Source organism: Solanum tuberosum, unplaced genomic scaffold (genome assembly GCF_000226075.1).
Source record: "Solanum tuberosum cultivar DM 1-3 516 R44 unplaced genomic scaffold, SolTub_3.0 scf00149, whole genome shotgun sequence".
In the NCBI taxonomy this organism is placed as follows: domain Eukaryota; kingdom Viridiplantae; phylum Streptophyta; class Magnoliopsida; order Solanales; family Solanaceae; genus Solanum; species Solanum tuberosum.
In genome coordinates this window covers 1,265,897-1,292,594 of record NW_006239072.1, presented here as the reverse complement: position 1 = coordinate 1,292,594, position 26,698 = coordinate 1,265,897, and the positions used below count along the sequence as shown (strand labels likewise).

The window sequence follows — 26,698 nt, the reverse complement described above, 5'->3', positions numbered from 1 at the left end:
TTGTATTTTATACTTCTTCTTTTTTATACTTGAATTTATAATAAATTTTATCAAATTAGGTTGCACGATAATAACATGCTCAATGACTTTTTACACCGAATTGATGGCAAAAATAAGTATTCTTCCATGCATTTGAAGCCACATAGTAAGTATTTGTTGTGGGACTCTCATTTCTATAAAAAGAAATATCCTAAATGTAGTATAAATGAATACAACATATCCAACGGTGATCCTTCTAGTTCCCAGCAAGTTTTAGACACTGCAACCTTATTCTAAATTGCTAAGATGAGTAAGTTTAGGAGTGCACAATGTATCTCAATCCATCAATGCCTATTTGAATTGTATTAATCCCTGACAATATGTAACTCCTATCGTCAGAGGCATATTCATATTCATATTTTTGAGAGAATGGTGCATTATTACAAAATAAGTAACGGGATACAAAAATTAAAGACCACCAGCAGAAATTAAAAACCACTTTAAAATAAGGCAAAACATGATAAAAAGGAGCTTCATTCTTCTCATAAAGTAAGGTCATATGCAATTGTTAGCCCATATTCGCTGAGGTCTGGCCCAATTATGTTGGATTCTATTCCATTTTATTTTGGAAAGTTAATTAATGGCATCATATGGTAACTTAGCTCACTAAATGGGCTCATAAAATAATCTAAGTTAACGAAATTGGCACCCGATAGTATAACGTAACTATATTCATATTTCATGCTAAAAGATTAGTATTTCATATGCTAGAACTAAACCCGTTAAAATAATTGTACAATTTCAAAAACAAATCGCTCTTCTAAAGGTTTTATCCAAATACCTTTACAAATTTTCTCTCCAAATGTCTATCTTTATATCTGAATTCTTATATACCATGTGTATATGAGTATATTCATGAATCTACTTTATTTATATTCTGATACAGTATGATATACGCATATCCTAATACATGATATATAGTATGATACGCGCATAATTGTTACTATTATACATAGTTTCTCTATTATTTCTTCTTCACTACGGTAACATTTAGGAAATAATCTGTCATCAAGATGCAGGTGTTCACTTATGTTTTCTTGGAGGAAAAAAACAATTCCCTAGGCGTTTGGATTTCATTTTTTATTTTTTTATTTATAAAAAAAATAAAAGGATATAGACACTCAAAGAAGATTCGTGAACTAAATTTTTTTCAAAAAAGCAGTCGCCAAGTGGCGTCTTGTGCAACCACAATTTCTCTAGTGACAAAATTTGGATCTCACGAACTTCCTAATAAAGTAGCCAACACGCGCTCTTCCCGACATTCCACGTCATCCATATGGCCCCACATTTGATTACGTGGCAGCACTTTTGTTACCTTTTCTCCTATAACTGAGCGAGTTAATCCACTCAACTCGGTTTCCAATTGAGTCCAACCATGTTTGTGGTTGAGATTACGATTTGTAACCCTTCCGCTTTCTATCGTTTCGAAAAAGTGCAAATTAGGTCCCACCGAATAGACACAAACCACTCATATACAGACGCGTGGAATTTCTTCTACTTGCTCTTCTCCCTTGTTCATTTTCTAGCCTCTAATTTATTTTCTATTTATTGAAATTGAATCAAGTCAGAAAAATACTAGTGGCTGAGATTTTTCTTTGAGATTTTATGGGAAATGAAAAAGCTGTTACCTGTCATAGTTTAGTGCTACCTTTGCCTCAAACCTGCTTTCTTCATCTTCATACTTTTTCTTCTTCAATTCTTCAGTTTTACTTGTGAAATGGTTTTCTCCGATCTACCATTGTTATTGGATGACTTTTCACTTCATGCATGACCGAAACAACAACTAGTGTTTGCTTACAACATGGCTATCTTCCAAGGTAAATTTTGTTTACAACATCAAATATCTAGGGTTTATGCTTTTTTTGTTGTTAGATTTAGATTTGAAGTTGTTCATGATGAATTTTGCAACTAGTGAGTTGATGAGTTTGCTGGTTTGTTTATGACTGATTTGTTTTTTATTTGATTTTCTGTAAAGGTTTAGGCATCATGCGGTTCCTTTTGGTGAGCAATTCTGGATAACGTCTATGCTGGTGGACTCTGATTTAATAAGAAGAATTTTATTTTACATAATGAAAAAAAAATTAATTTAGCAGAAAATAGTACTTGCTGTTATATTTTAGAAATCTGGAGGAAGCTCTGAGATTAGTTATGATCTTTTTTCTTCAAATTTTTGAAATTAAGCTTATATTTATAATTTTGATTATGGAGAAAGGCAGGTGGATCATTTGTTTCCAATGTCTGTTTGTTACATGTTCCTCTCTTTTGCAGTAGTGTTACACTATCAGGTTCTTTTGTACAACACCACGGATAGACTATATTTGATAGTAACTGATGTTGTGGGGAGAATCGGAAGAAGATTTGTTCTGTATCCCCTGTTTGTCCCTGAGGATTTGAAGCAGAGATAGCTACCTTTGGTTCCTTTATTTTGATGGACCCTTACTCCTCAGGGGAGGAACTTGTTGTTAAGGTCCCTTGTTTTTTTGTATATGATTCATAACTTTTGGTTGATAAGCTATTTATACAAGTCTAATGATTGTTGTTGTGTTATGGCAGACAAGGAAACCTTATACAATCACTAAGCAACGAGAGCGATGGACGGAGGAGGAGCACAATAGGTTCCTAGAAGCTTTGAAACTCTATGGACGCGCTTGGCAGCGCATAGAAGGTCAGTTTATGTTCATCCTTCATTTTATTTGTTGAACCACACTATGTAGCCTAAGTATCTTTCTGATAAATATCATTTGTGGTAACCAGTATGCAGATAATCAATTAGTGCACGTGTTTGTGAAATACGTCTTTGTTTCTGCCCCCATCAACTTAATCTGATAACTCTTGTGATGTTTCTTTTATCATTTACAGCTCAATCCACTGGATATCCCCTATTTCAGAAATTGGGGTCAACATTCTACTCGTTTTGCGTCTATGCCTTCTCTTACCTTGAGGCTTTTTTGTGGTTGTTTATTTATTTTGTTATTTTTCTATTGTGCAGAACATATAGGAACTAAAACTGCCGTGCAGATCAGAAGTCATGCGCAAAAGTTTTTTACAAAGGTCATTAGCTACCTTTGACCTCATGCTTAATTATATCATTTACTTGATGGTTCCATGGTTTAATTTTACCTTGCATCACACTTACTTTATATACTTAGTTATTATTGTTTATTCTAAATAAATTGATATCTTTTTGTGTGAGTGATATAAATAACTAATATTAATAGTGGCAATGATCTTCAGTTTGATTACCACCTATGATAGAAAAACTTCCACATGCTTGACCCACAATTGTTTGTGTCAGGTTTAAGGGTACATGTTGGAAACTTAATATAATATAAATAGGAATATGAATGATTGTCTGTCATGCCCGAAAAAGGAAGGCATGACTGTCACTTAGTGCCTTCAAATCCCACCAAGGGAACCACATTAAGATAGCTACCCCAAATCCCACAACGATAGGTCAACGTAAGGGTCTGACATAAATATAAATTCGACGTGAAAGCATCATTTCTTATTCAAAATGTATGTTAGGCCCATGGCCATGTTACATAAGTAGGGAAATGGTAACAACATCATCATTAACATTGACGAGAAATAAAATGATAGTTCCCATGTACACAAATAGACCTTCCACAATGTCATTTGAACCTCTAAGCACATATACGAGAATGATGATAAATTTCTGGCTCATCCTAAAGGATTCTACCTGTACCATGCACCTTTCGGAGTAAAGGTGGGCCTACCAAAAGTAAACTAAAGGATGGAGAAGACTCCAAGCATGTACCATCCACTTCAACACAATATGATCTAAAATAATCAAGTAAGTTTCCCCACAAGGAGGTTGATACAATTTCTATGAAATCGCACCTTGTAAGTATCATTGATACCTCACAAAAAGGTTTTGAGCAATGTCTTTGAAACTTTAGGATGCAATATAAAATAATATATTAGGAAATTTCATAGCAATGCACTGAATGAAGCTTTAAACAATTCATGTGAGAAATGACATAAGGCGTGAAATGCCAAGATCTGTGAAGGAGATGTTGTTCAGCCGGAAGAGTGAAGCCAAGAGAAGAAGGTACATGACGTGGAATATCACTCCTCTTGCGTTGATGTGGATCATTTGGAGAGAAATAAATAAGAGAGCTTTTGAAGGGGGTGAAGATGAACTTTGCTCAAATAAGGACTAGCCTCCCATTCTCTTATATTTTTTTGGTGCACCCATGTATATCTTGTTTGTATAGAAGATTAGGTGTCTTTCGGGGAGGACCATATTTTGTAGGTTTTTCCTTTTTGGTATACCTCTTGTATATGGCCAAGTTTGGCCTTGTTGTTATTAATGAAAACTTTCTTTGATTAAAATAAAGGTGAGAATTGGCATAATTTAGGTCGAAGAGTAATTTAGCAATTTCTTCTTTAAGTTCAGGAGTTTCTCTAGGCACTGACATTATCATATCACTATGAGAAGTATCATGGCGGACAATCAACACCTAATTGTAAAGGCAGCCTCACTGTATGTGCTATATGGGTCGACTCTCCGAGGGGCTAACAACCTAAATGTACCCTTTATTTTATGTTGGTACACTAGTAGTAACCATTATGGTTTAACTACTAGCCTACACCGGTATGTGAAGTTTCAAGGGAAACATTTCAACTTTGGGAAATGAGTGCCCTCTCAATCATTTTAATGTTCTACCAAAAACATTAAACTTCATCATTTGACCATTCTTTTGGCCCAGAAGTCATCAGGAGTTTGGCATAATTTTAGCACATAAATATAACAACAACAACAACATATCTAGTGTAACCCCACAAAGTGGCGTCTGGGAAGGCTAAAGTGTACGCAGATCTTACCACTACTTTGGAGGTAGAGAGGTTGTTTCCAATGGACCATAAATGATCAAACTAAATCATTGCTTAAATATTATCTTGAAAGCAATTTAGTACCTTCAAAATCAAGTTAAACATGTGAACATGAAATGTTAGCTCAACCTCATTTAATCTCATTGAAATTTCTCAAGTCATTATAAACTCATTATTGTGCTATCTCTAATTTCAAGGCAATAATTAGCCAACATATAGAATATAAGAAATTAAAGCATATGCTATCATAATTATTACAAACATGGAATGCACAACTTGTTTGTTCATTATATCCATTTGGGGTGGTAGACAACATTGGATCTTTCTCTTGGGTTTTGAATTACAGGGTTGGGACTCTCCCGACTAACTATCTTGGATAGCCGCTAGATACTTCGAACAAGGATCAAAGAGTGTGTAATTTGGTTCTTGAGAGGGTCGAGAAGCGATTATGGGGGTGGAAGAAGAGGTATTTGTCCAAAGGAGGGAAATAAATGCTTATTATGAGCACATTATCGAGCATTCCCACTTCTCGTCTTTGTTTCATGCTCTAGCTTCGGTCAAAGGAAAGTTGGAAGATATCCAAAGAAAGTTTCTTTGTACGCGGCGGATGAGGCAAAGAAGTATCACGGGTGACTGTCACATCTCTAAAAAAAAAAGAGGAGGGCTTGGTATTGAAGACTTAAAGGGTGTTTAATAAGGCCTTTCTTGGTAAATGGCTAAGGAGATTCGAGGTGGAGGTAAATGGTTTTTGGAGAGGGGGTGATAGTTGATAAATTCGAGACAATGGAAGGTGAGTGGAGAAACGAGGCAATGTAAGATGATTGGAGAACTAGAGTTGTGGTTATGCCTTTTGGGTGGTTTGTGGAGAAATATCATGAATGGATGGGATGATTTCGAAGTAAATATATCATTCAAGGTAGGAGATGGAAGGAGGGTTAACTTTTGGGGACAAAAGTGGTGTGGGGATACTCTATTGAAAGATGGCTTTCTAGCTTTACTCAGAATATCTTGCCAATGTAACTTGACGATACTACAAATTAGGGGGTCATAAGTTGGAGAGACTTTTTGGGACTTGAGATTTAGGAGGAAGTTCCACGACTAGGAGATGGTCAAGTTGCAATGATTGTTGGCTCTACTGTATACAAAAGTTATATATGTTGATAATCCTGATACTTGTGGTTGGGGATGGGGAAGAATGGTATGTTCTCTGTTATGTCTTATAATGAGAAACTTTTCGTCAGAGAAGAGGGAGTTTTCCCTTGTAACTCAATTTGGATACCTAAGGTGTCGAGGAAGGTGTTTTTCACTTGACTAGCTACTAGAGGGGAGATCTTTTTTTTCCGAACGGGAAACGTTTTTGTGTATTAATAGCAAACTACACAAAGGGTGTATAGTCCCCCATATTTACATCCAGATTAGCAAAAAAATAAGCGGCAGAACAGTGTTTTCGTCAGTTGGTGTGAAATTGCAAGGAGGGGGGGAGAGAACGTGGATCATCTTCTTCTTCATTGTGGTCGTGGTGGAATATGTTTGGGTAGTTTGGTAATTCCGGGGCAATGCCAAGAACTATGAAAAGATTGTTGTTCAGTTGGAAGAGTGAGTGAAGGAGGAAAAGACGTAGATCATGGAGCTTGGTTCTTTTAACGCTAATGTGGGTAGAGAGAGAAATATGAGAGCTCTTTAAAGGGGGTAGAGTCAAGATTTTCTCCACTGAGAAGTAGCCTTCGGTCCCTTCTTTTTTACCCATGGAGTTCTCAATCGTATAGAAGATCGGGTGGAGTCTGCAGAGAATCATCTCTTTTGTAGATTCTTACCTTTTGGCATATTACTTGTATACGTCTTTGTTAATGTTTATATATGGAAGTACGTTTACTTGATAAAAAAAATTGATTGTTCGTTGTTACGAAATTATACAAACAGTTTTATAAACTTACATTCATGTAATTTTAGCAAAATCGTCTTAAAAGGAAAATACATGTTAACTTACATTGCTATAGCCTTCCAAACAAGCTCAACAACGCTCCACACATCCCATTCAATTCAATCTACACAATTATAATTGATTTCTATCAATTTGAGTCTAGTGGAATTCATTTCAACTCATTTAGAGTTTACAAAGTGGCTACAAGCTCTCTTCCAATCCAAGTTCAAGTTTTTCATAATCACACTTGATAATTCAACACCCAACAATTATTAAGCTATTGGAATCATTAGAAACAATAGTCAACTTATATTTCAACTATAAAGTACTATTCATCTTCTTCAACCAACACACAACAACCTCCATTAATGGTAGAACCTAGGCTTCATTTATTACCACTTTCCAACCATCAATCAACACCATAATATCATTTACCTTTGTAAATAACCATAATTAATGAACTTGGAGTGGTGTAATCATCTTAGTAGACCAAATCTTGAAATATCAAACTTTTGGGTGTTTTTGACCAACTTGAAGATTTCAGAAGAAATCTGTAGATTCGAGCTTGAATGATGTTATTACAAGTGTTTAAGAGTAGTATTTATAGGCTTGTACCAGTCAGGGTGCATGCCTTTTATGCTAAAGCGCAAGTATCTCTGTTCTGGCAACTTTTCAGTCAACTTTTCACGCTTATTTACACGTAAGTGCTGCCTGTTGACTACATTACTACCCTTCGGCGAAAAGGCCATAATTTTTTTTAGGAATGTCAAAAATGATAAAACGGTTTCAGCCGTTGGAATCTAGTCTTCAAGGGCTACAATTTTAATGTATTACTCATTGCCTAATTCCTTAGATATTGGGAGTAGTGCTTGTTTAAAGTTAGACCTTGGGCAACTTTTTTCATGTTTTGTTTCTGTTGACCTTTCTACCCCTCCAATCCCCAACACACACCATAACCTTGTTGACACGTTCCAAGGATTTTACTACCCTTATGTGGGTCTCGCACACTTCAGAGCTATCTTAAGCACTCCAAAACTTACGGGGCATTACACTATCTCTCCTAAGAGCCTGCAGCTTTTAAGTAGCGGTGAATTCTACTATTTGAGATGCTTTAGCCAGTGCTATTGGTTTGGATGTTCCTATTCTGCATATGTACATCACCTTGCCTAAAATACTTCTGTGAGTGATTGGTTTTATGACATGAAGCTAAGACTCAGTATGATATTCTCATCCTTTTTTCTTGGGTTTGTAATGTGCCTTGTCATGTAATAGTATGTATGTGTATGCAAACATTTTCATGATTATTAGGGTAGTCATAGTCTCAAGGTATGTCGAGGCTGAATTATCCATTCTTTTTTGCATTTTTTTAGAGCAGTTGTTTGTTTTATATCCATCCATAGCTTGAAACTATATCTACGATTAGATTTTTGTAAAGTGTGACAGTAAATTAACTTTAACAATGTGGGAACTGTGGGAATGAATTCAATTCATGGAAAACTGAAAAAAACTCCATCTATTCAAATGAAGTTCATCAATTCCAGTGCTCCACGTTAATGTGCCTGCTTCATGATTCCAATCATTTTTTCGGTAGACAAACTTCTCTTTAGAGAGTGACTTGGTTAGTATGTCAGTTAACTATTTATATGTTGTGCAATGCTCAAGTTAAATTAGACCATTTTTTCGATTCGATTAAATTAGACCATTTTTTCGATTCGATTAAATTAGACCATTTTTTCGATTCGATTAAATTAGACCATTTTTTCGATTCGATTAAATTAGACCATTTTTTCGATTCGATTAAATTAGACCATTTTTTCGATTCGATTAAATTAGACCATTTTTTCGATTCGATTAAATTAGACCATTTTTTCGATTCGATTAAATTAGACCATTTTTTCGATTCGATTAAATTAGACCATTTTTTCGATTCGATTAAATTAGACCATTTTTTCGATTCGATTAAATTAGACCATTTTTTCGATTCGATTAAATTAGACCATTTTTTCGATTCGATTAAATTAGACCATTTTTTCGATTCGATTAAATTAGACCATTTTTTCGATTCGATTAAATTAGACCATTTTTTCGATTCGATTAAATTAGACCATTTTTCATAAACTTCTAAGATGAAATGGTATTTTATGATTATGTGTTTTTTTCTATCGTGATTACTTTGGTCTCCACTCATGACTATGGCAGATTTCTTCTTACCATGGATCACACTTCATTCGCCGTCTTTTTACGCAATATCTTTACGTAGAAAAATAACTCATGGAGTTTTTTAAATAGAAATATCTTCTGTTTCAGAGAATAATTAGTAACAATCTTTACATTTATTTTTTGATAACCAAGAAAATATTCCTCATCCAAGTGCAAATAAAATTTTGGAAGTGCTTTTCACATCACCCTGACTTCCATCCCAATTTCTGTCTGCCTAACTAATCAAGTTAACATCATCTACACACAATAGATATTCCATAGTCGAGAACTTTCAAGTATCTAATGAATTTCACTTGGTTCTGACATGAATGTTGACAGCAAAGTTGCTGCAAATGCTAGGTAAGTTTTTGTAGTAATAAGGTATAACAACTTGTCTATCAGGCTTCTATGTTGAAGTAACTGATCTTTTCACATTATTCTCTTTCGATTGTCATTCAGTTCCTGTGGGGTTTCCGCTGCTTGCGGTTCTCCGTTTTGAATTGATTAAGGATATTGCTTCATATTCCTATCAGAATGAACATCTTCTCCGTTATTTGAGACACTTCAGTCTCTTGAAAAAATAATGCAGGATTCACATATCTGTCCTCTCGTAAGTTCTCCCCCTGTCGCATTTGCATTCATTCACAGGGCTGGATTTTTACTGAAAGCCAATCATCTACATAGATGCAGAGAATAAGCACCTAAATCCTGTTGATCAAAACATTAAACTTATGTTCAGATTTACTTTATGGAAAGCCTTGGGGAGAATGGAGAAAACAATTATTGTCATTGTATCAACATTTAGGAGCTTCTTTTAACCCATTTGCCCTATTCAACCTACAAAACTATTTCTTTTGTAAGAAACGAGCTCTATACTCTCCTCCTCTCACCTACAAACCTTGAGATTTGTCAACATAAATTTTCTAGTTGATTTTTTTTTTTAGATAATTAATTTCCTCACAAATTCCTAGAAACATGGTTCTTTTTTAATGGAACTAAGATCAAGTTGAGAAGTCTACCATTTATTTTGAGTAGCAATAAATCAATAATTGAATGGCTTCTAGCTGCAATAGGTGAAATCAATAGCAAAGTGCTCTGTATTTCCAGGAATTCTCCTGCCACCAGCCTTACTTTATTAGCTGCATAGAGTCATTTTAATCTAACTATATTTTGTATATCCATCATAGCACACTCATATTTTTCCTTAAGGTAGATAACCCTGATGTTTGTTCTGGTCAATTATATGTATCCCTTTGCATTGCCTATTTGCCTTTAGTAAGGCTTCTTCTTTCACTACTTCTGCCACATTTCTGGTGGTTCAATTGTTATAAAAGTTTCAAAACTCATATATTTCGCTCAGACTCTCTCATTTTTTTTGGAGGAGAAGTTGAATCTTGTTGGGTCTTCTTCGACTGGATTGGAATTTGAAGTTGAGGGAAATAATGATGTTTCTTCAACTTTTGCTTCCTTGCTTGACCTGACCTGCACTTTACATCAAATTCTAATTATCATGCTCATGGAAAAATGACATCGTTGTTAACAACAGGTTTCTAGCATCAACATTAAGCAAGAAATATTTTAGTTTCACAAAACTATAGTTACAACTTAACAGAAAGAATCTTCACTTTTCCCATCAAATTTGCTACTTTTTCTCTATATGATTATGAGCATAACATATGCTGTCAAAAACTTTATAAAATAAAATAAAAACAAATGTGTGGAAAATTCTAAGATGACTTGCATTTGGTTTCACTCCACTCTGGCTTTTGGAGTCTCTTTTGTCATAACTTTGGTAGGACAACGATTCAGGATGTAGACTGTTGTGTTTGCAATCTACTGCCGGAATTGTTAAGCCTTTCTAATTCAACATAGCTACCTCTAGGTATGGTACCGAGTCGTTCCAGCTTGAGATTTTGCTCGGCTCAGATTCAATTAAATATTAGCTTAATTTATCTCCGTCTAGGTCAGAATGCAGCTAGGCGCAGTAACTGTTCTTGGTCATGCTGGGGCTCAACCAAGTAAACTAGGCTCAAATTTATATAGCCAAGTCGAGCTCAATCAAAATTTTAATCACATTATAACTTGAGCCTACTTTATGATTGAGGTGAAATATAATTACTTATAAAATACTGATGAAGGTGAAAATTGTTATAATCTTAAAGTTGAGAATTCTAAATTATTGAAATCAACTTATTACAAAACTTTTTGAATTTATTACTAATTTATTTTTTGCTTTGAAAGTTCAGTTTTATGTTTTACATTTAATTGAGGTCATTTGAGTTTAAGCACTATATATGAACTAGAATCTTATAGAGTTCAATGACATGAATTCAAATATCAATTAAACTATAAATCTTGTACTTCTTAGCTCTTATGTCCCATTTCATGTGGAAAACTTTCCTTTCTGTTTTCTGAAAAAGAATGACACATATTTGTATTTGAAGATAGTTTAACTTTAAACTTCCCATTCTAGCCTTAATCACATGATTTTATAGCCACATACATGATGTGACATGTTTGAGGCTACAAGTTTTCAAAGGCAGTCTTACTTTGTTTCTTAAACTTTGTACCAGTCAAACACCCTTACATAAAATAAGACAATAAGACGGAGGGAATACACCTTTTTATAAATCCATCATTTTTCTTGTCTTTTCTTAAGAAAACAATTGGAAAAGTAAATTTTCATCAAGTAGTGCTGCACGGAAGCAAAAGTTAAATAGTTGACTTAGACTTAGTTATTTTGATGAAGTAAGAAATTTCATATAAAAGGCATCAAGAAGATGCAATAAGGTACAAAAGAGGGAAGGAAAAGTCAACTTGGTACAAAAAGTGCTAAGCTAGAGCAAAAGAGCCGACACTAATTTAAATTAAATTTTAACTATGTTTTCCCTTTAAAGTTGAAGATTTGGGTTGAAGAACCCGAGGGCTAAACTTAATCAATTCCTCATAAGTTCTCCATATTTTCACCATCAAAATCTATGCATGATCACATAATAAGCTTATATAAAAGATTAGAGTCCTTACCTTGATGCTTTGGAATGAAATCTATATTGTTCTCCTCCTCTTTTCCTCTCTTTTCCCCCTTTTTTTTTCTCTCTGCGCATAACTTCTTTGTTTTTGCTTCTGGTTCTTTCTATCCCTCTCATTGGATGGCTGCTAATTCCATCAGATTTTGATTCTCTTTTTTTCTTGGGCTTGACCAACTTGTTTGTTTTTCCTTATTTAATTATTTTTCCCTCTCTCATAGTCAAAAAATACTATTACCCCAATTTAATTACAAACTGGGGAAAAGACTAGGGGTGGATTAGTGTAGAGAAATGTTTTATTTTTACCGAGATATGATGGAGGCACTTGAGCCAAGATCCGTGAGCCAAAAGATGAAGACTATGTAGCCTAACACGAGTAGATATCCTGGTTGACCTATACAAGTAGTAGATGATGATGATAATGATGATTGTCGTGTAACTATTTGATGCTATAGATAATCATCTTACTAGCTTGGATCAAGTAATAGAGTGAGTAGAGGTAGAACATAATCTTCAATACCCTGCAATTTTACAGAAGTTGATGAGTAAGGATGATTTTTATTAGGAAAGATGAGATTCAACAGAGGATGTTGAGCTAGAATGCAACAAGGCCTAGCCGACCTGGGTGAACTAGTCACTGTGTGGAAAAGCTTCGGTTGAACCATGTAGGATGACTTTGACTAGGAAAGAAGATTCAACAAAGGAAGTTGAGCTAGAATGCAATAAGTGGCCTAGGCGACCTTGGTGAACAGGTTACCGCTTAGTAAAGGTTGCCAGACAAGCTTCAGGCACTGGAATGTGGTCATCAATGAGAAGAAGTGGCATGTGAGTCGAGGCGAGACAAAAGAAGAAGTTGTGTGCTGAAACTGGTGATTTTGAGCTAGAGTGCAACAGGAGGCCTTAGTGACCTTAGTGAACTGGTCACTGTCTAGACCTGTAGTTACATAATTAAGAATATTCACAATTATTATTAGCATATCACAAAACATTCAATAAGTTATACCCCAGGAGTATGCCTTTTTAATTGAATAAATATGAGAGCTTCATACAGCAAATGGCTTTAGGAGGCTGTACAATATAAGAAACAAGAAAAGACTTCTTCGTATATCAGTATGTCTTTACATCCCATGAGAAGTGGTATTTATACAAGTGAATCCTAACTGGTTATGGAAAGACAATCAGTTATGATAAAAGAAAATATTATATTCCTATAATTACGCTAGAAAAAAGGAAAATAAAGTCTCCTAAAATTATGCTAATTAATTAACACAATCAATACTCCCCCTCCAGTTGGAGCAAAGGTATCGTACTTTCCCAACTTGCAAACCGAAGTATGAAAAATCCTTTTGCTGAGCCTTTTATATGCACATCCGCGATTTTTTTTCTTGATGGCACATGAAGCAAACTCAAAGTGCCACTAGTAACTTTCTCTTTGATGAATTGCCAATCAATTTCAAAATATTTTGTTCGGTTGTGTTGAACATGATTCTGAGCTATACTAATTGCAGCTTTGTTGTTGCAGTGCAAGGAAAGTTTCCCCTTTTTAGTAATCTCAATTCTTCCAGTAACTTTTGTAGCGAGAGAAGCTCACAAACACCCTGAGTCATAACTCTATCTTCTGCTTTCTCACTTGATCTTGCAACTGCACTTTACTTCTTACTTCTCCAAGTAACTAGATACTCTCCTACGAGTGTACACTAACTGGATGTACATCTTTTGTCTTCTCAAGATCCAACTCAAATCACATCTTTAACAGCTTCTCTGTGGAGGTGACCTTGTCTAGAGAAAAGCAAACCTTTCCCCTGAGCAAACTTAGTTACCGTAAAATGTGAAAGACTACTTTCTTGTGAGGTTCTCAGGGATCATGCATGAACTGACTCACCAAGCTAACAAAATATGTCATGTGGTGGATCTAGTTTGAGACAGATAAATGAGTCTCCCAACCAACCTCTGGGAGAGTAAAATGAGAAGAGTGAGTTTACCCTTTTGATGTCTTATTTTTTTTGAGACAAGTAACAGTTCTATTCAATAAAAACTTAGCCACCCCAGAGAAAGGTGCTAAGTTGGAAACTTTACAAGCATTGAATAGGTACTTAAACCCCTGCGCAAAACCCTATACAATTATATATTGCCAATTTAATATACTTTCCTACTTCCCCCCACATTTCTGTTTACACCAAAAAAAGAACAAGCTAAGACAATTCATCCTAGTTTTCTCGATAGAACTGCTAGTGCCTTCAAAATGTCTACCATTCCTTTCCTTCCACACTGTCCACCAATTGCAAGCAGAAATGATCTTCCACCAGTCCTCCTCCCCACCTCTATTCCCAATATACTCCACCAATTGTTCAGCAATGCCGAAGTAGAACTAGATATTACCCAAGTTATTCCCAAAATACAAAAGAACATGTGCCACAGATTTATAGTTGTCCTGTAGTGTAGGAATAAGTGTTCATTGTTTTCACCCTCCTGTTCACACAAAAGACATCTTGAACAAATCTGAAGACCTCTTCTTTGTAGCTTATCTTGAGTTAGGCAAGCTTTCCTAATCACTTACCAGACAAAGAATGACGCCTTCATAGGGATATTCACTTTCCAGACTTGTTTCCAAGGCCAATTCTCCTTTACAAGACCTCTTTTGATTCAATTGCCAGTACACTGATTTTACTAAGAACTCCCCTTTACTGTTTAGTTTCCACTCTAGCCTGTCAGTAGAATCTGTGCATCCACCAAAAGCTCCCAATATCTGAAGCATTGTGACGAAACTCTCTACTTCCCAGTCATTGAGAGCTCTTCTAAAGAGGGTGTGATTGGCATTTTTTTGTTGGTAATCAGAAGAGATCATCACTTTTGAGAAACCAAGCTCTATGAAATTGCTTAATTCCATACACGGTTTTGTTCGGTCTACACACCTTTCCCTGACTTTATTCAGTATCAAATCCATGAGGAATCTCTATATATATACCTCTTCCTCTAGGTCTGTATGAAGGAATGTATTCTTCACATCAACTGCTACAAGTCCCAATCAGGATTAGCTGCACATGACAAAAGAAATTTGATAGTGTTCATCCTTACAACTGGGCAATTGTCTTCTGATAATCAACTCCATAAGTTTTAGTGAATCCCTTAGCCACTAATCTTGCTTTGAATCTTTCATTCGAACCATTAGCTTTAGCTTTATGTTTCACAGTGAAAATCCATTTGCAGCCAAACGACCTTTTTGTCCGGTGGTGAAGTAACAAGTTCCCAAATCTCATTTTCTAATAAGGCCTTCATTTTTTCAATCAGATCTTGCGTCCATTTAAGGTCTACAAAAGCTTCCAGTAATTATGGGGAATAGACACTGAAGAAGTAGACAAGTCAAATGCTTTATAGGAGGGAGGCATGGAACAATAGAAGAATAAATTAAATAAAGAATGTTCGATAGAAGATCTTACTCCTTTTCTAGGAATGATAAGCAAAACTAAGTCATTCAGAAACGTAGATGACTCACTAGTAAAAGAGAATTCAGTTTTGGCAGATTGTATAATGGCTTTTTCTACTCTATTTCTCTTTAGTAAGTTATCAAATTAGGTCTATGCAAATTTCTCCCCAAATTCTCTCCAGTTTCACTTTCCCTTGTGGTAGTGGTTTTAACCGTGGAACTAGGGAAAATCATCTCTTCCTCTTTACTGCTCTCTCCCGGAAAAGGTGTAATACCGAAATAGGGTTCAAATTCTCGAAGGGTAAACAACTATATTTTAAAGGATCTCTTGGAAGGAAGATGATAACATTTATATCCATTATGTGTGGGAGAATATCCAGTAAAGACATACTTAAGGGTTCTAGAACTAAGTTTCCCAGAAAAAATTCTAGTGTGAACAAGACACACACCCAAACATCTTTTTAGAGGATTCTGCTAATTGAGGATTTTAGGTGACATTCTATTGATACGATAGGCAGTAACTAGAATGGCCTCCGCTAGTAGTTTTTGGTAGATTCGTGGTTGACATAGGAGATCTTGCCACTTTTAACAAATGCATATATTTTTTCTTTCAACAACCCCATTTTGTGCACTAGTGTAGGGGTAACTAGTTTGATGGATTATCCTATTGAACTCCAGATAAGCACTAAAGCTTTTTATCCATGTATTCTTTTCCATTGTTAGTTCACAAGATTTTTATATCAACCTCAAATCAAGTACAGATCATCTTGTAAAATGACCGAAAGCAAGAGAAAACCTCAAGTACACCAAAATAGGGTTTGTAGTATGTTTTTCATTCACAAGCCTCGCCAAACAAAGAAACAAACTCAGTTCTGGAAAACAAACTAGGATATAACTTTTGTAAAGCAAAAGAGGGTGGCTTCCCCAACTGCTTTCCCTCCTACATTATTTCTTGGTTGACATCCTTATTTCCTCCCAAAAAACGCTTGACCAAAGTATCAAATCCTCTCCCCCCCCCCCCCCCCCCCCCCCCCCCCCAAACATGAATAAATCATCATGCAATTTACAATAGAAATTGTTCCGGAGACTGGGATAAAGAGCCATTGGCTATTTTGGCTTAATTTCTTTTGGGACTAGGAGAGTAGTTTTGTAAGCCTTTAGAGTAGCCTGTCATGTATCCTTTTTTTTAATAAGGTAAAGAGGTCTATTGACCAAGTACCAAAAAGGTACCAAAACCAAAAGTTACAAAAAACTGATGGGAATATCCATACAGTCAATTACAACATCTCCCTAGCAACTCCAAAAACTCCATATATTGATCTATAATATCAAGGAAACTACTTTTACACCAACAAAACAAATTATGTAAACACTTGTTTTTAACTCTAGAAATATGGTCTTTTTGCCCATCAAAACAAGCTCTATTTCTTTCTAGCCAGATCGTCCAGAATATGCACAAAGGTATAGTTCTCCAGATTTGCTTCAAAGCTTTGTGTGTTCTCTCGAGCCTATCACGTATCTATTCATACAAGAATCAACAATCCAAGAATTAAGGTGAGCAGTAAAGACGGTATCTGATTGCATATAATTAGATGTCGTAGCAGAGGTGAGTCAAGTTTTGGTTAGAGGAGTTGGCGAAGATGCTGAATTTCTTCCGAAGTCAGTTTCTCTCGAAACCATCTCCCTATGTGTCTCCACATTCTTTGCAATATTAGCCTGATCCCTTGATGGACCTACGCGCATTTCCCCATGACCTCTGGTTGGTCTGCCATGTAGTTTCAACATGTCTCCTTTGTATCACAATTTAACAGTGCAAGTGATCACTTTTTGTTGTTCACGAGAGACAATTAAGCCAGGCTTTTTGATTGGAGCCTAATACAATATGACACCTCGTCGGAACATAGGAGTATGCATCCTCAAGAGAAGGAAATTGAACTTTGCCAAGAACTTGAACCCTGATCTGATCATACTATTGGTTCAAATCACCCAGAAAATAAAAACCTTTCCTTTTTAACCAATTGTTGAAAGAAAACTGCATCGTTGGTACGCTTTGCTTGTAAATCCTAATAATAGTCAATCTCCTTCCATAACCCACTTAATTTAGAACAATAATCAGATAGTCAGCTCACCTTGCTTAGTGACATAAATTGTATTTCTAATCTCAAATATTTGGGCATCATTATCCTTGCAAGAGTAAGTGTGTGCTTAGTTGAAGTCCAGATTTGTTCAGCAGTATCAAACTGTAAAGATATGGCACTTGGGCCTAACTCAACCTCAAAAGCTAACTCGTGAGGGGAGGATTGCCCAAGTCCATATAAGGAGACCACCAGTCCATTCCCAAACCAATGTACCCACTCTAACACCCCCATTCACGCCCAGACCCGACTGAAGCGTGGACCGGGAGCCTAAACGGGGATGGACCTGGCTCTGATACTATGTAATCGAATAGAAGTTGATGTCTTATTCCAATAGATAAGCAAGATATAAATACAATATACTAGGTGCTAATTTAGGAAAGAAAATAAAGAGGGATTCCTACAAATTTGCTAGCTAATTATGAGGGATTCCTACAGATCTACTAGCTAAAAATATGCCTATGTATACTACTAAAATGATGTCTATATACATTTTGTAACACAAACAATAAATATTGCTCCGAGATTTGGGGGTGCATAGTATCCAAAAGTCATAACAAGTGAATTCTCAAGATCCCATAGACCATTATCAGATGAGTACATTGTTTTCTTCTCTCCATTAATAACCAAGCAAAGACCTTGTCCAAATAAGATAGTACCAGCTCCATCTAGGTTCACAACTCTGTTTTGTGGAAGAAAATTGTTCTCCACTGCCTTTGTATCCCCCATAGTTTTAATAGGACTCCATATCAGAAAATTTCCTAGAACTCTAGAAAGAGATTATCTTGAAATCAGTCCCATCGAGAAGAATGAAAAATGGGGAAAACCTTTTGGTGGCGCGTGATGATGTGCCAGGCGTTGTTTTCAGCAGCGGATGGCTGGGGTTTGGTCGCCGTCATCCAGAGTTATCAAAAGCAAAAAGCGCAAAAAAGCTCTAAGGTTAATTGAGGCTTTAAGCGCGAAGTGCAAAAAAACGTGAGCTTTAATGAAAAAAGGTGCAAAGAGAGAAAAAGTACAAATATATATATGTTTAGTCCAAGACTTAATAATTATAAGCATAAATGACAAATATATGAACAAAGAAATTGGAAAAAGTTTACGAAAAAGTGAAATATCAATTGTTTGGTGTCTCCCCTTCATAAGAGGTTCATTGGCAAGGAAAAGTAGGCCTTAGAACCTTGATGACACCAATGAAGTGTGCATTAAGTGAGGCAAAGCGCTCAACATGTTTTGAGCCTCGCTTCAGAGCTTAAGCGCGCCTTACAACATTGCCGTCATCTGCTGGAAGCTGTGGTGTTCTTTGATTTTTTTAGAACACTGACAGAAATAGAGTTTTAGTCGCCAGACAACTTCAAGGAGGGAGAAAACTCGACCTCTTTTTTGAAAAAATGAAACCTTAATGCTGCGGGAGAGAAAAGCTTGCCTCAAAAGGCAGCAAACTGATACCATGTAGAACTTGAGAAAAAAAGAAAAGGCTTTTTTATATGTAAATACATCCCCCCATGAGAAGGGGTAATTATACTAGTGAATCCTAACTGATTAAGGAAAGACAATCTGTTATAATAAAAAGAAATATTCTATTCCTATATTTATGCTAGAAAAAGCAAAAATAAAGTCTCCTAAAACTGTGCCTAATTAATTTACATTATCAACAGAAGGAAATGCCGATTCTGATTTTTTCAAAGCTGTCATTATTGCATAGAACTATCCTATATATCTATGGGCTCATTGAGTTTTTCACTTAAAAGTTAGTAATGATTGGCACCCAACCTGGGTCAGCCACAACCCGGGCTCTCAATTTGGGCCCAAGCCACTGTTCTAAGTCATGGTCTCAGCGTTGATCAACCAACTTTGGTATGAGGTTGAATTGTGTGATTACCTCATTTAAATTGATCCATTGGAACTTTCCCTTAGCTTACTATGTTTTGATGATCTTGTTGCACATGAACTACGATACCACCTTATTAGCACGTTGAATGTCATTCATGTATATGATTTTAGCCTTGTCCTAAATTTTGCAACAAGTCTGACAAGAAGGAAAAAATTAAGTAGCTTGGGAGGAACTTAACGTAGATATTTTAATTCGTGTTGTTCAATCAGAAGCCGCAACATGAGTATAGTTTTTTTGCAGGGTCATCATAACTCTTGACATATGATCCATAATTACGTAGAAGTCATCCAGGGAGTATAATGAATATTATTTTCTAACTTTATAGCAGCAATAATAGAGAGAAGAATACAAGAATCCACTCTTTGTTTTGGTGTGAACAGAATTTGGGGGTTGGCAATATATAAGTTTTCATCTATTGAATAGGGGCTCCTGTTTTGGTTGTAAGTATATTTTTGTATAGTTCTTAACTTAGCATTTTTTTTCAAGTGCTAAGTTATGGTTTAATACAATTGGTTACCTTTGACTCAAAAAAAAAAAGAATCCAAAGGATTAAATTTTCTATCGTCATCCCCATTAAAATTAAAGTTATTTGAAAAAGGAAACTCAGATAAATGCTGAAGCAAATAACAGCATTAGCCTGCTAGAGCAGAGAACAAAGTACTGACAAGGACCTCAACACCAAGATGATGGGAGGATTAAGGAAAGAGAGAACAAGAAGTGGAAAAGAAAGGTAAATAGCTGAAGAATTAAAAAAAGGAGGAGAAAGTGGTGAAGAGAGGAACCTGATCCAAGAAGGTGTTCGTTAGGTTCAGGGTTCAGCTGACATTTTGAGAGTCTGGAATGACAGGGAAACCTATTTGAGTCTGGTTAAGTGATAGCTAGCAAGAGAGGTCGTTGAAGTTGGTGGCACATGCCAGGGTTTGCATCACCAATGAAATGGTTGAATTGGTGCCTTTGATGTGCACGTGCTTCTAAAGGCAATTGGAATGCTGCTGTTGGAGTCACCAGAGTGTGGGTTTCTTTTAGGTTGGGAGGTGAGACTTGAAATTTAGCTGGTAGTTACAAATCAAAGCATCATCAATCTGCTTCTTCACAAATCTACGATCTCTTCCAAATGTCTTTTGAATGAAAAGGAAGTTCAATGATGGACCAACACCATGTCTCTGATACCAGTTTGAAAGAAAAGGAAAAGAATAAGAAATTTTATGAGAGTGAATTGTTTGATTATTCCCTCAAGCTTTTGAGGATTAAATACTGTCTATGAATGATGGAAAACCAATATTATATCCCTAAAAGGTTCCTAATTATGTATTTACAGGGTTTAGAAATTTGGCCTCTGCTTGCATTTTAGATATTCTTTCCATATTTACATTCTTGACAGAATCATGAAAGTACATAGCTTTGGAGCTAAGTTGATAACCCCTATAGTTGAGAGAAAGGTCATTAAGTTACAATGAGAAGATATAACGAGTTCTATTTAAGAAATAAAGAGAACCTTGTAGACACATACATTAAGGAAACATTTGTATACGAATTCATTTCTGAAATCAATCCCAATCATCACCTACATACTGGGAATACCACATGTGCATTTTGGTTTCCCCCCTGCCATCTTTACTAAGACATGCCTCTCCTCTCCTTCAAACATTCAATGATATCTGTCATATCTTACTGTCCGCATGATCTCATTTTCCCCTGCTTCTGCGCCTAAGTTTCCAATGTCCCAACAGTGTCTCAACAGTATTAGGAATCATCCAGTTCACCCCAATAAACTTCAATTTTAGATCTCACTGTTTTGTAGGTAATAGGTGGTCATCTACATATTCCCTCGTCTTTTAAAGCACCATTTGTGCAGATTCTTTTTTTCTTCATTAAGAGTAGAACTTCGGTTCTTGATTAAGGAAAAGAAGCAGGTTTATGCCAAAACAAAATTGCACTAATAGATCTGGCGTTTCTGATGGACTTCTGAGTGGCAAAACAACTGTTGAATTTTAGTATGCTATACTTGACATAGACAAACCCTCTCTTTCCCATAATGGTATGCCTTATCAGAATGCCAAATTAGGAAGTAAAGAAGTCAATTATCTATATATATTCTTCAGTTCCACCAATATAATAAATTTTATATTGGGAGAAGAGGAAAATTCTAAAAGAGAAAACTGAAAGTTGGAGTCTATGGAAAGTGGATAAATCCATCAAGAAGATCTAGCAAATGGTACCAGCCTGTATATTTTGGTGTATATAGATGGAGAGAAATAACAATTGTTTTGATGGGACTTCAACTCCTAACTGCTCATTGAAATCTAAAAGTTTGATGAATCTTTTTAGTTGGGGCAATCTTTCCCCTGTAAATGATGTAATTTCCCTTTAAGATTTTGTTAGCTTCCTCTCAATGACTTAACAGCCTTGAGTTTTTGCTACAGGTTTTAACTCCCAGATCCTACTTGTTCTTTTTTGCTTATCTGTAATTATTCACATATTTTTTCTATGTAACTTTCTTGCATCTTCTTGATGCTTTATAATACAACCACTTCATCCCAAAAGAAAGTAGTGTTAGCCAATCGGACAAGGTAGTTAGATATTCTTTTAAGAGAGGGAAGTTAATGGGGCTGGTTTGGCTGTGCAATTTGCTCAGCCAAACCAGCCCTGTTTTTTTTTTCTTTTGGAAGGATGGGAGTTAAATAACTTAAACATTTTTAGTTTAGTTAGGACAGCTGCTCCAGTCAAGAGATTAGTAAGACCTCCGATGCCCAAAATTGAAATTGAAAGTATTCCTTCTGTTTCAATATATGTGAAGATGTTTGACTGAGCACAAAGTTTAAGGATGAAGGGAAGACTTTGGAAACTTGTGGTCCAAATAAAGCCATAGAAATTTGTGTGGATATAAATCATCTCGTCAAGGGTAAAATGGGAAGTTTAAATAAATTGTAACTTAATATAGAAGGTGTCATTCTTTTTGGTACTGACTAAAATGGAAAGAGTGTCGCATAGAATTTGGGACGGAGGGAGTATCTGATTGTTTTGTTATTTGACTAAATAGCTCCTTCCATTTCTTCTTGGTGTCTACATCCTTGTGGCTCGGAAAGTACCTCAGTTCGCTGGTAAATTATGAAGGTAGACCTCAACTTGAGAAGCTACAATTTTATCTTCATTGTCATGTTTTCATGTCTTTAATTTCAGACATAAAGAGTAAAGACCATCTCCAAACTTGAAACTTCAGTTTTAACGTTTCAAATTTAAAGCTTCATGCCTTCACCAGGAATTGGAGCTTCTCTAGGGAAAACAACACTCTTTGATGGCCATTGAGTTCCCAGTTAAAACTTTCACAGGTCAATAGATATACTCTTGTCCAGGTGGGGACTCTAGAAGTTGTGGTGCATGGTTGGCGAGTGACAAGGAGGCTGGGAAAGGTAAAGGGGATTGACTGGAGGTGATGGGAGCTGGAGATACAGAAGTGAAGAGTGATAGGGGTGGTGGGGAGAGGGAGTAAGGGAGTGATAAGTGGCCGGAGAGGAGTGGATAAGTGCATGGGAATGGAGCACCTGAAGGCGGAAAGGGAACAGCTGGTATGGGGTTTGTAATGGATTGGAATTTTGTCTCAATCTTGAAGCCTAGTTCTTCTTTCCTTGTTTTCTCTTTTTGCCATTTGGTCTTTTTGGGGAATACCAGTGACGAGGGTTAAATAGGAAACAGTTGGCATTTAACATCACTGCTATATGACTTTTAATATTGAAAGTTAATGACTGCTGAGATTCCTAAACTGACAGTTAGAGGGGAGGTATTATGTATTTCCAATTTAGAGGGGAGGTCTATGTAGTTGCACTAAATTACAAGAAGTAAAAATAATTGGCTGTTTTCTGGTTGCTATTTGATTCATCTAAAGCATTTAATTCTGAATAAGAGAATCTACAAAGTAAATAGACAATAGACTGTCAAAGACGATTAGATGAAAATGCTTTTTGGATGCAAGCTCTCATAAAAGGTGATTTAGAGGCTGCAACTCATGGACATGATTGAAATCTTCAAATGAAGACAATGACAGAGAATCGGCTATATTAGGCATTTGAGTTTTATGACTTCACAATATGCAGACTGTAAGATCCCGTGGTGAGAGGTCATTTGGGCATCTGATAACAGTTTTACATCAAGAGTCTGTTGAAGGACCATTGTACATTTTTCACATAGAACTATAAAATTTAGGAGAAAATGTTGATACGGAAAGAGAACCATAGACCCATATTTCTGAAATATATAAATGCTGTTGCCCTGCTTCAGTTTAGGTTTCACTGGAATGTTTTCACATATATGTTCTGAGGGTAGTATCTGTGAATTTTCTTTTGTAAAAGATCACCATTTCATGTGCAATTAAAAATATTATTATGCGACTTTACATGAGCAGTTTCAGCACCCTGTGTACCACACTAGTGACTTTCTGTAGAGACATCCAGCTCCTAGCACTAGTCTCTGTTTTACTTTGGCAGCTATACATGGCTGTCAGAATTTTAGCCAATGGCATGTAGTTAAGATAGATCTATTTGATAGAATGTACAGATGATTCAGCTATATGCAATTCCAATGATCATAAACCCTGATTGCTCCTCTTTTCATGTTGAAATTCTAATATAACCATTGTTTTAAGTAACTAGTCTGTGGACTGACATTAGTTTCCTAATCTGGTCCAGTTAGAAAAGGAGGCTCTTACAAAGGGGGTCCCAATAAGTCAAGCACTTGACATTGAAATTCCTCCTCCACGACCTAAAAGGAAACCAAGTAATCCTTATCCTCGTAAGATGAGTGTAGCAGTTCCCTCATTACAGGTGGGAGCAAAAGATGGGAAATTTTCGACACCTTTTTCTTCCATCTGTGAGGAAAGGAACTTATTTGACCTGGAGAAAGAACCGATTACTGAGGTATGGATTTCTCTTGATCTTGCACATCTTTTACTTTGTTTTCTTTGAAGTCCTAGTTGTATTCTTGTTCTTTATCAGAAAGCTGGCGGAAACGAGAAGCTGGGCAATGTACAAGAAACCCAGAACAAGAAAAATTGCTCCCAAGGGTTCACTCTTTTCAAAGAAGGTGCTTCTGCAGCCTCTATGTCTTCAGGAAAGTCCTTGCAAACACATGTGGCACCAGCAAATGCATGTGCTTTTAGTGAGTCTGTGCCTGTCACCAAAGGAGAGGTTAACCATGATATAGCAAATAAATCTTTTCTCACTGTTGAATCCAACGAACATCAACAGGCAGAAATACTTGATATCAGACAGTCCTTTCAAGGTAACAGCTCCTGTAACACCTTCGACGGGGGGAAATCTTGCCAGTCGAGTGAAAAGTTGGCACAAGGTGAGAAAAAACATCCACCGAGTCAGCCAGATCATTTGGGGGAATTCTCAAGAAATGATATGCAAGTGCTACACAACTATCCAAGACATGTGCCAGTGCATATTCTTGATGGAACAAATGGTTCTCAAATATCCCCAGATATGTTTAATCATGAATCTACGAGTCAGCAGATAGGTGGGGTCCCGGGGCTCCCAAATTTGTATTCTAACCCTGCTTCATCCGCCACATCTGAGCACCATAGTAATTCTCCACAGTCATCCATTCATCAGTCATTTTCTTGTTTCCACCCCATCTTCACCCCTATTCGTGATCCAGATGATTACCGATCGTTTCTTCAATTATCCTCCAGTTTCTCCAGCCTTATTGTTTCTGCTTTATTGCAAAACCCAGCAGCACATGTTGCAGCAAGTTTTGCTGCTAGCTTTTGGCCTTATGCAAATATGGAACGTCCAACGGATTCTCCAACAGATAACACCGCTAGCCAGATTAACTCAGCTCCTAGTATTGCAGCAATTGCTGCTGCCACAGTAGCAGCTGCAACTGCATGGTGGGCAGCCCATGGGCTCTTACCATTGTGCTCTCAATTTCAAAGCAGTTTTACCTGTGTTCCTACATCAGCAACATCAATGCAAGTGGATGCCTGTCAACCTAGAGTAGACAAGAATGAAGGAAGAGAGGGAACTCATAATTCTCCCCATGCTCAGGAACCCGTCCCAGAATGCTCTGAAGCTTTGCAAGAACAACAATCAGGTTCTAAATTGCCACCTTCTCCATCATCAGAATCGGAGGAGAGTGAAGGTAGGAAGCTACAAATTGGGTTAACGGCCACTGGTACTGAGCAAGGAGCTGCAGTTACTAAAATTAATGAGCCAAACACAGAAAAGGGCGGGAAGCAGGTAGATCGCTCTTCCTGTGGATCCAACACACCTTCAAGTAGTGAAATTGAGACAGATGCTTTGGAGAAGGACGATAAGGGTAAAGAAGAGCCTCAAGAATCTAATATTAACCTTCTTGTTGGAGAGGCTGCGATTCGGCGTTGTAGAAATTTCATCAGTCCAACTGAATCTTGGAAAGAAGTCTCTGAAGAGGTAATGAAAGCTTTGGTTCTTGTAAGTCCTTCAGTGACCATTTCTTGTTTTAATGAATTTCTGCCTGTCACCTTTTGTTACAGGGACGGATAGCTTTCCAGGCTCTTTTCACCAGAGAAGTGTTGCCTCAAAGTTTTTCTCCTTCACTTGATCTGAAAAACAAGGGAAAGATCATTCTTGAAAAGTTTAAGCAAAGGCCAGACGAGAAAGTTCAATGTGGACCGCAGTTAGACCTTAATGATCTGGCATCCAGTATCTGTTCCAGTCACCAAACAATGGAAGACAATGTGTTATTAATTGGCAACAAAGATGTAGAAAAATGCCTACCAATGATAGAACTTGGACAAGTAAGGTTGAAAGCTCGCCGTACTGGATTTAAACCTTACAAGAGGTGCTCATTGGAGGCAAATGATAGCAGGGTGACAAGTTCAAACTGTCAGGATGAAGAAAAAAGCTCGAAAAGACTTCGATTGGAAGGAGAAGCTTCTACTTAGTGTTGTGTCAATGTGCAATTCTACAAGGGAACCTATCTTGTTGCACGGAGAGCTCTATTCTACCCTGTCATTATCTTTTCCCAGTTACGTTGTCTAGTTCTAATGTACACGAAACTTATCGTGTAGGTGTGTACCATATTATTTTTTATGTTCTGTTATAATTCGACTTGTATGCAAAGGGACTTTGAAGAATGAACTTAAATGTGGATCTCTTCAACAATCATAGCAAATTTAATGGACCTTGATTGGACCAGTTCCTCGGAAGATTTTGTTTGTGTTTGTGT

At 36.5% G+C, this 26,698-nt stretch overlaps 1 protein-coding gene across 2 annotated transcripts; it reads left to right on the top strand.

Moving 5' to 3' along the window:
* The first annotated feature begins 1,568 nt into the window (after nt 1-1,568).
* Nucleotides 1,569-26,678, top strand: LOC102601616 (protein LHY). 2 transcript variants are annotated; one of them, XM_006352561.2, is made up of 8 exons: nt 1,569-1,856; nt 2,015-2,040; nt 2,308-2,506; nt 2,593-2,704; nt 3,029-3,090; nt 24,175-24,402; nt 24,481-25,920; nt 26,004-26,678. In XM_006352561.2, the coding sequence occupies exons 3-8, from the start codon at nt 2,468-2,470 to the stop codon at nt 26,412-26,414; spliced, it is 2,292 nt and encodes a 763-aa protein (XP_006352623.1). In that variant the 5' UTR covers nt 1,569-1,856; nt 2,015-2,040; nt 2,308-2,467; the 3' UTR covers nt 26,415-26,678. The 2 variants fall into 2 exon arrangements, with proteins under 2 accessions (XP_006352623.1, XP_015166485.1); XM_015310999.1 differs by lacking the exon at nt 2,308-2,506.
* The last annotated feature ends 20 nt before the right edge of the window (nt 26,679-26,698 follow it).

What these genes read in the sequence shown, in the direction of transcription:
- LOC102601616 (XM_015310999.1), top strand. An exon ending in CGCTTGGCAGCGCATAGAAG is followed by an intron (nt 2,705 to 3,028) that starts GTCAGTTTATGT and finishes TCTATTGTGCAG; the next exon opens with AACATATAGGAACTAAAACT. An exon ending in CGCAAAAGTTTTTTACAAAG is followed by an intron (nt 3,091 to 24,174) that starts GTCATTAGCTAC and finishes AATCTGGTCCAG; the next exon opens with TTAGAAAAGGAGGCTCTTAC.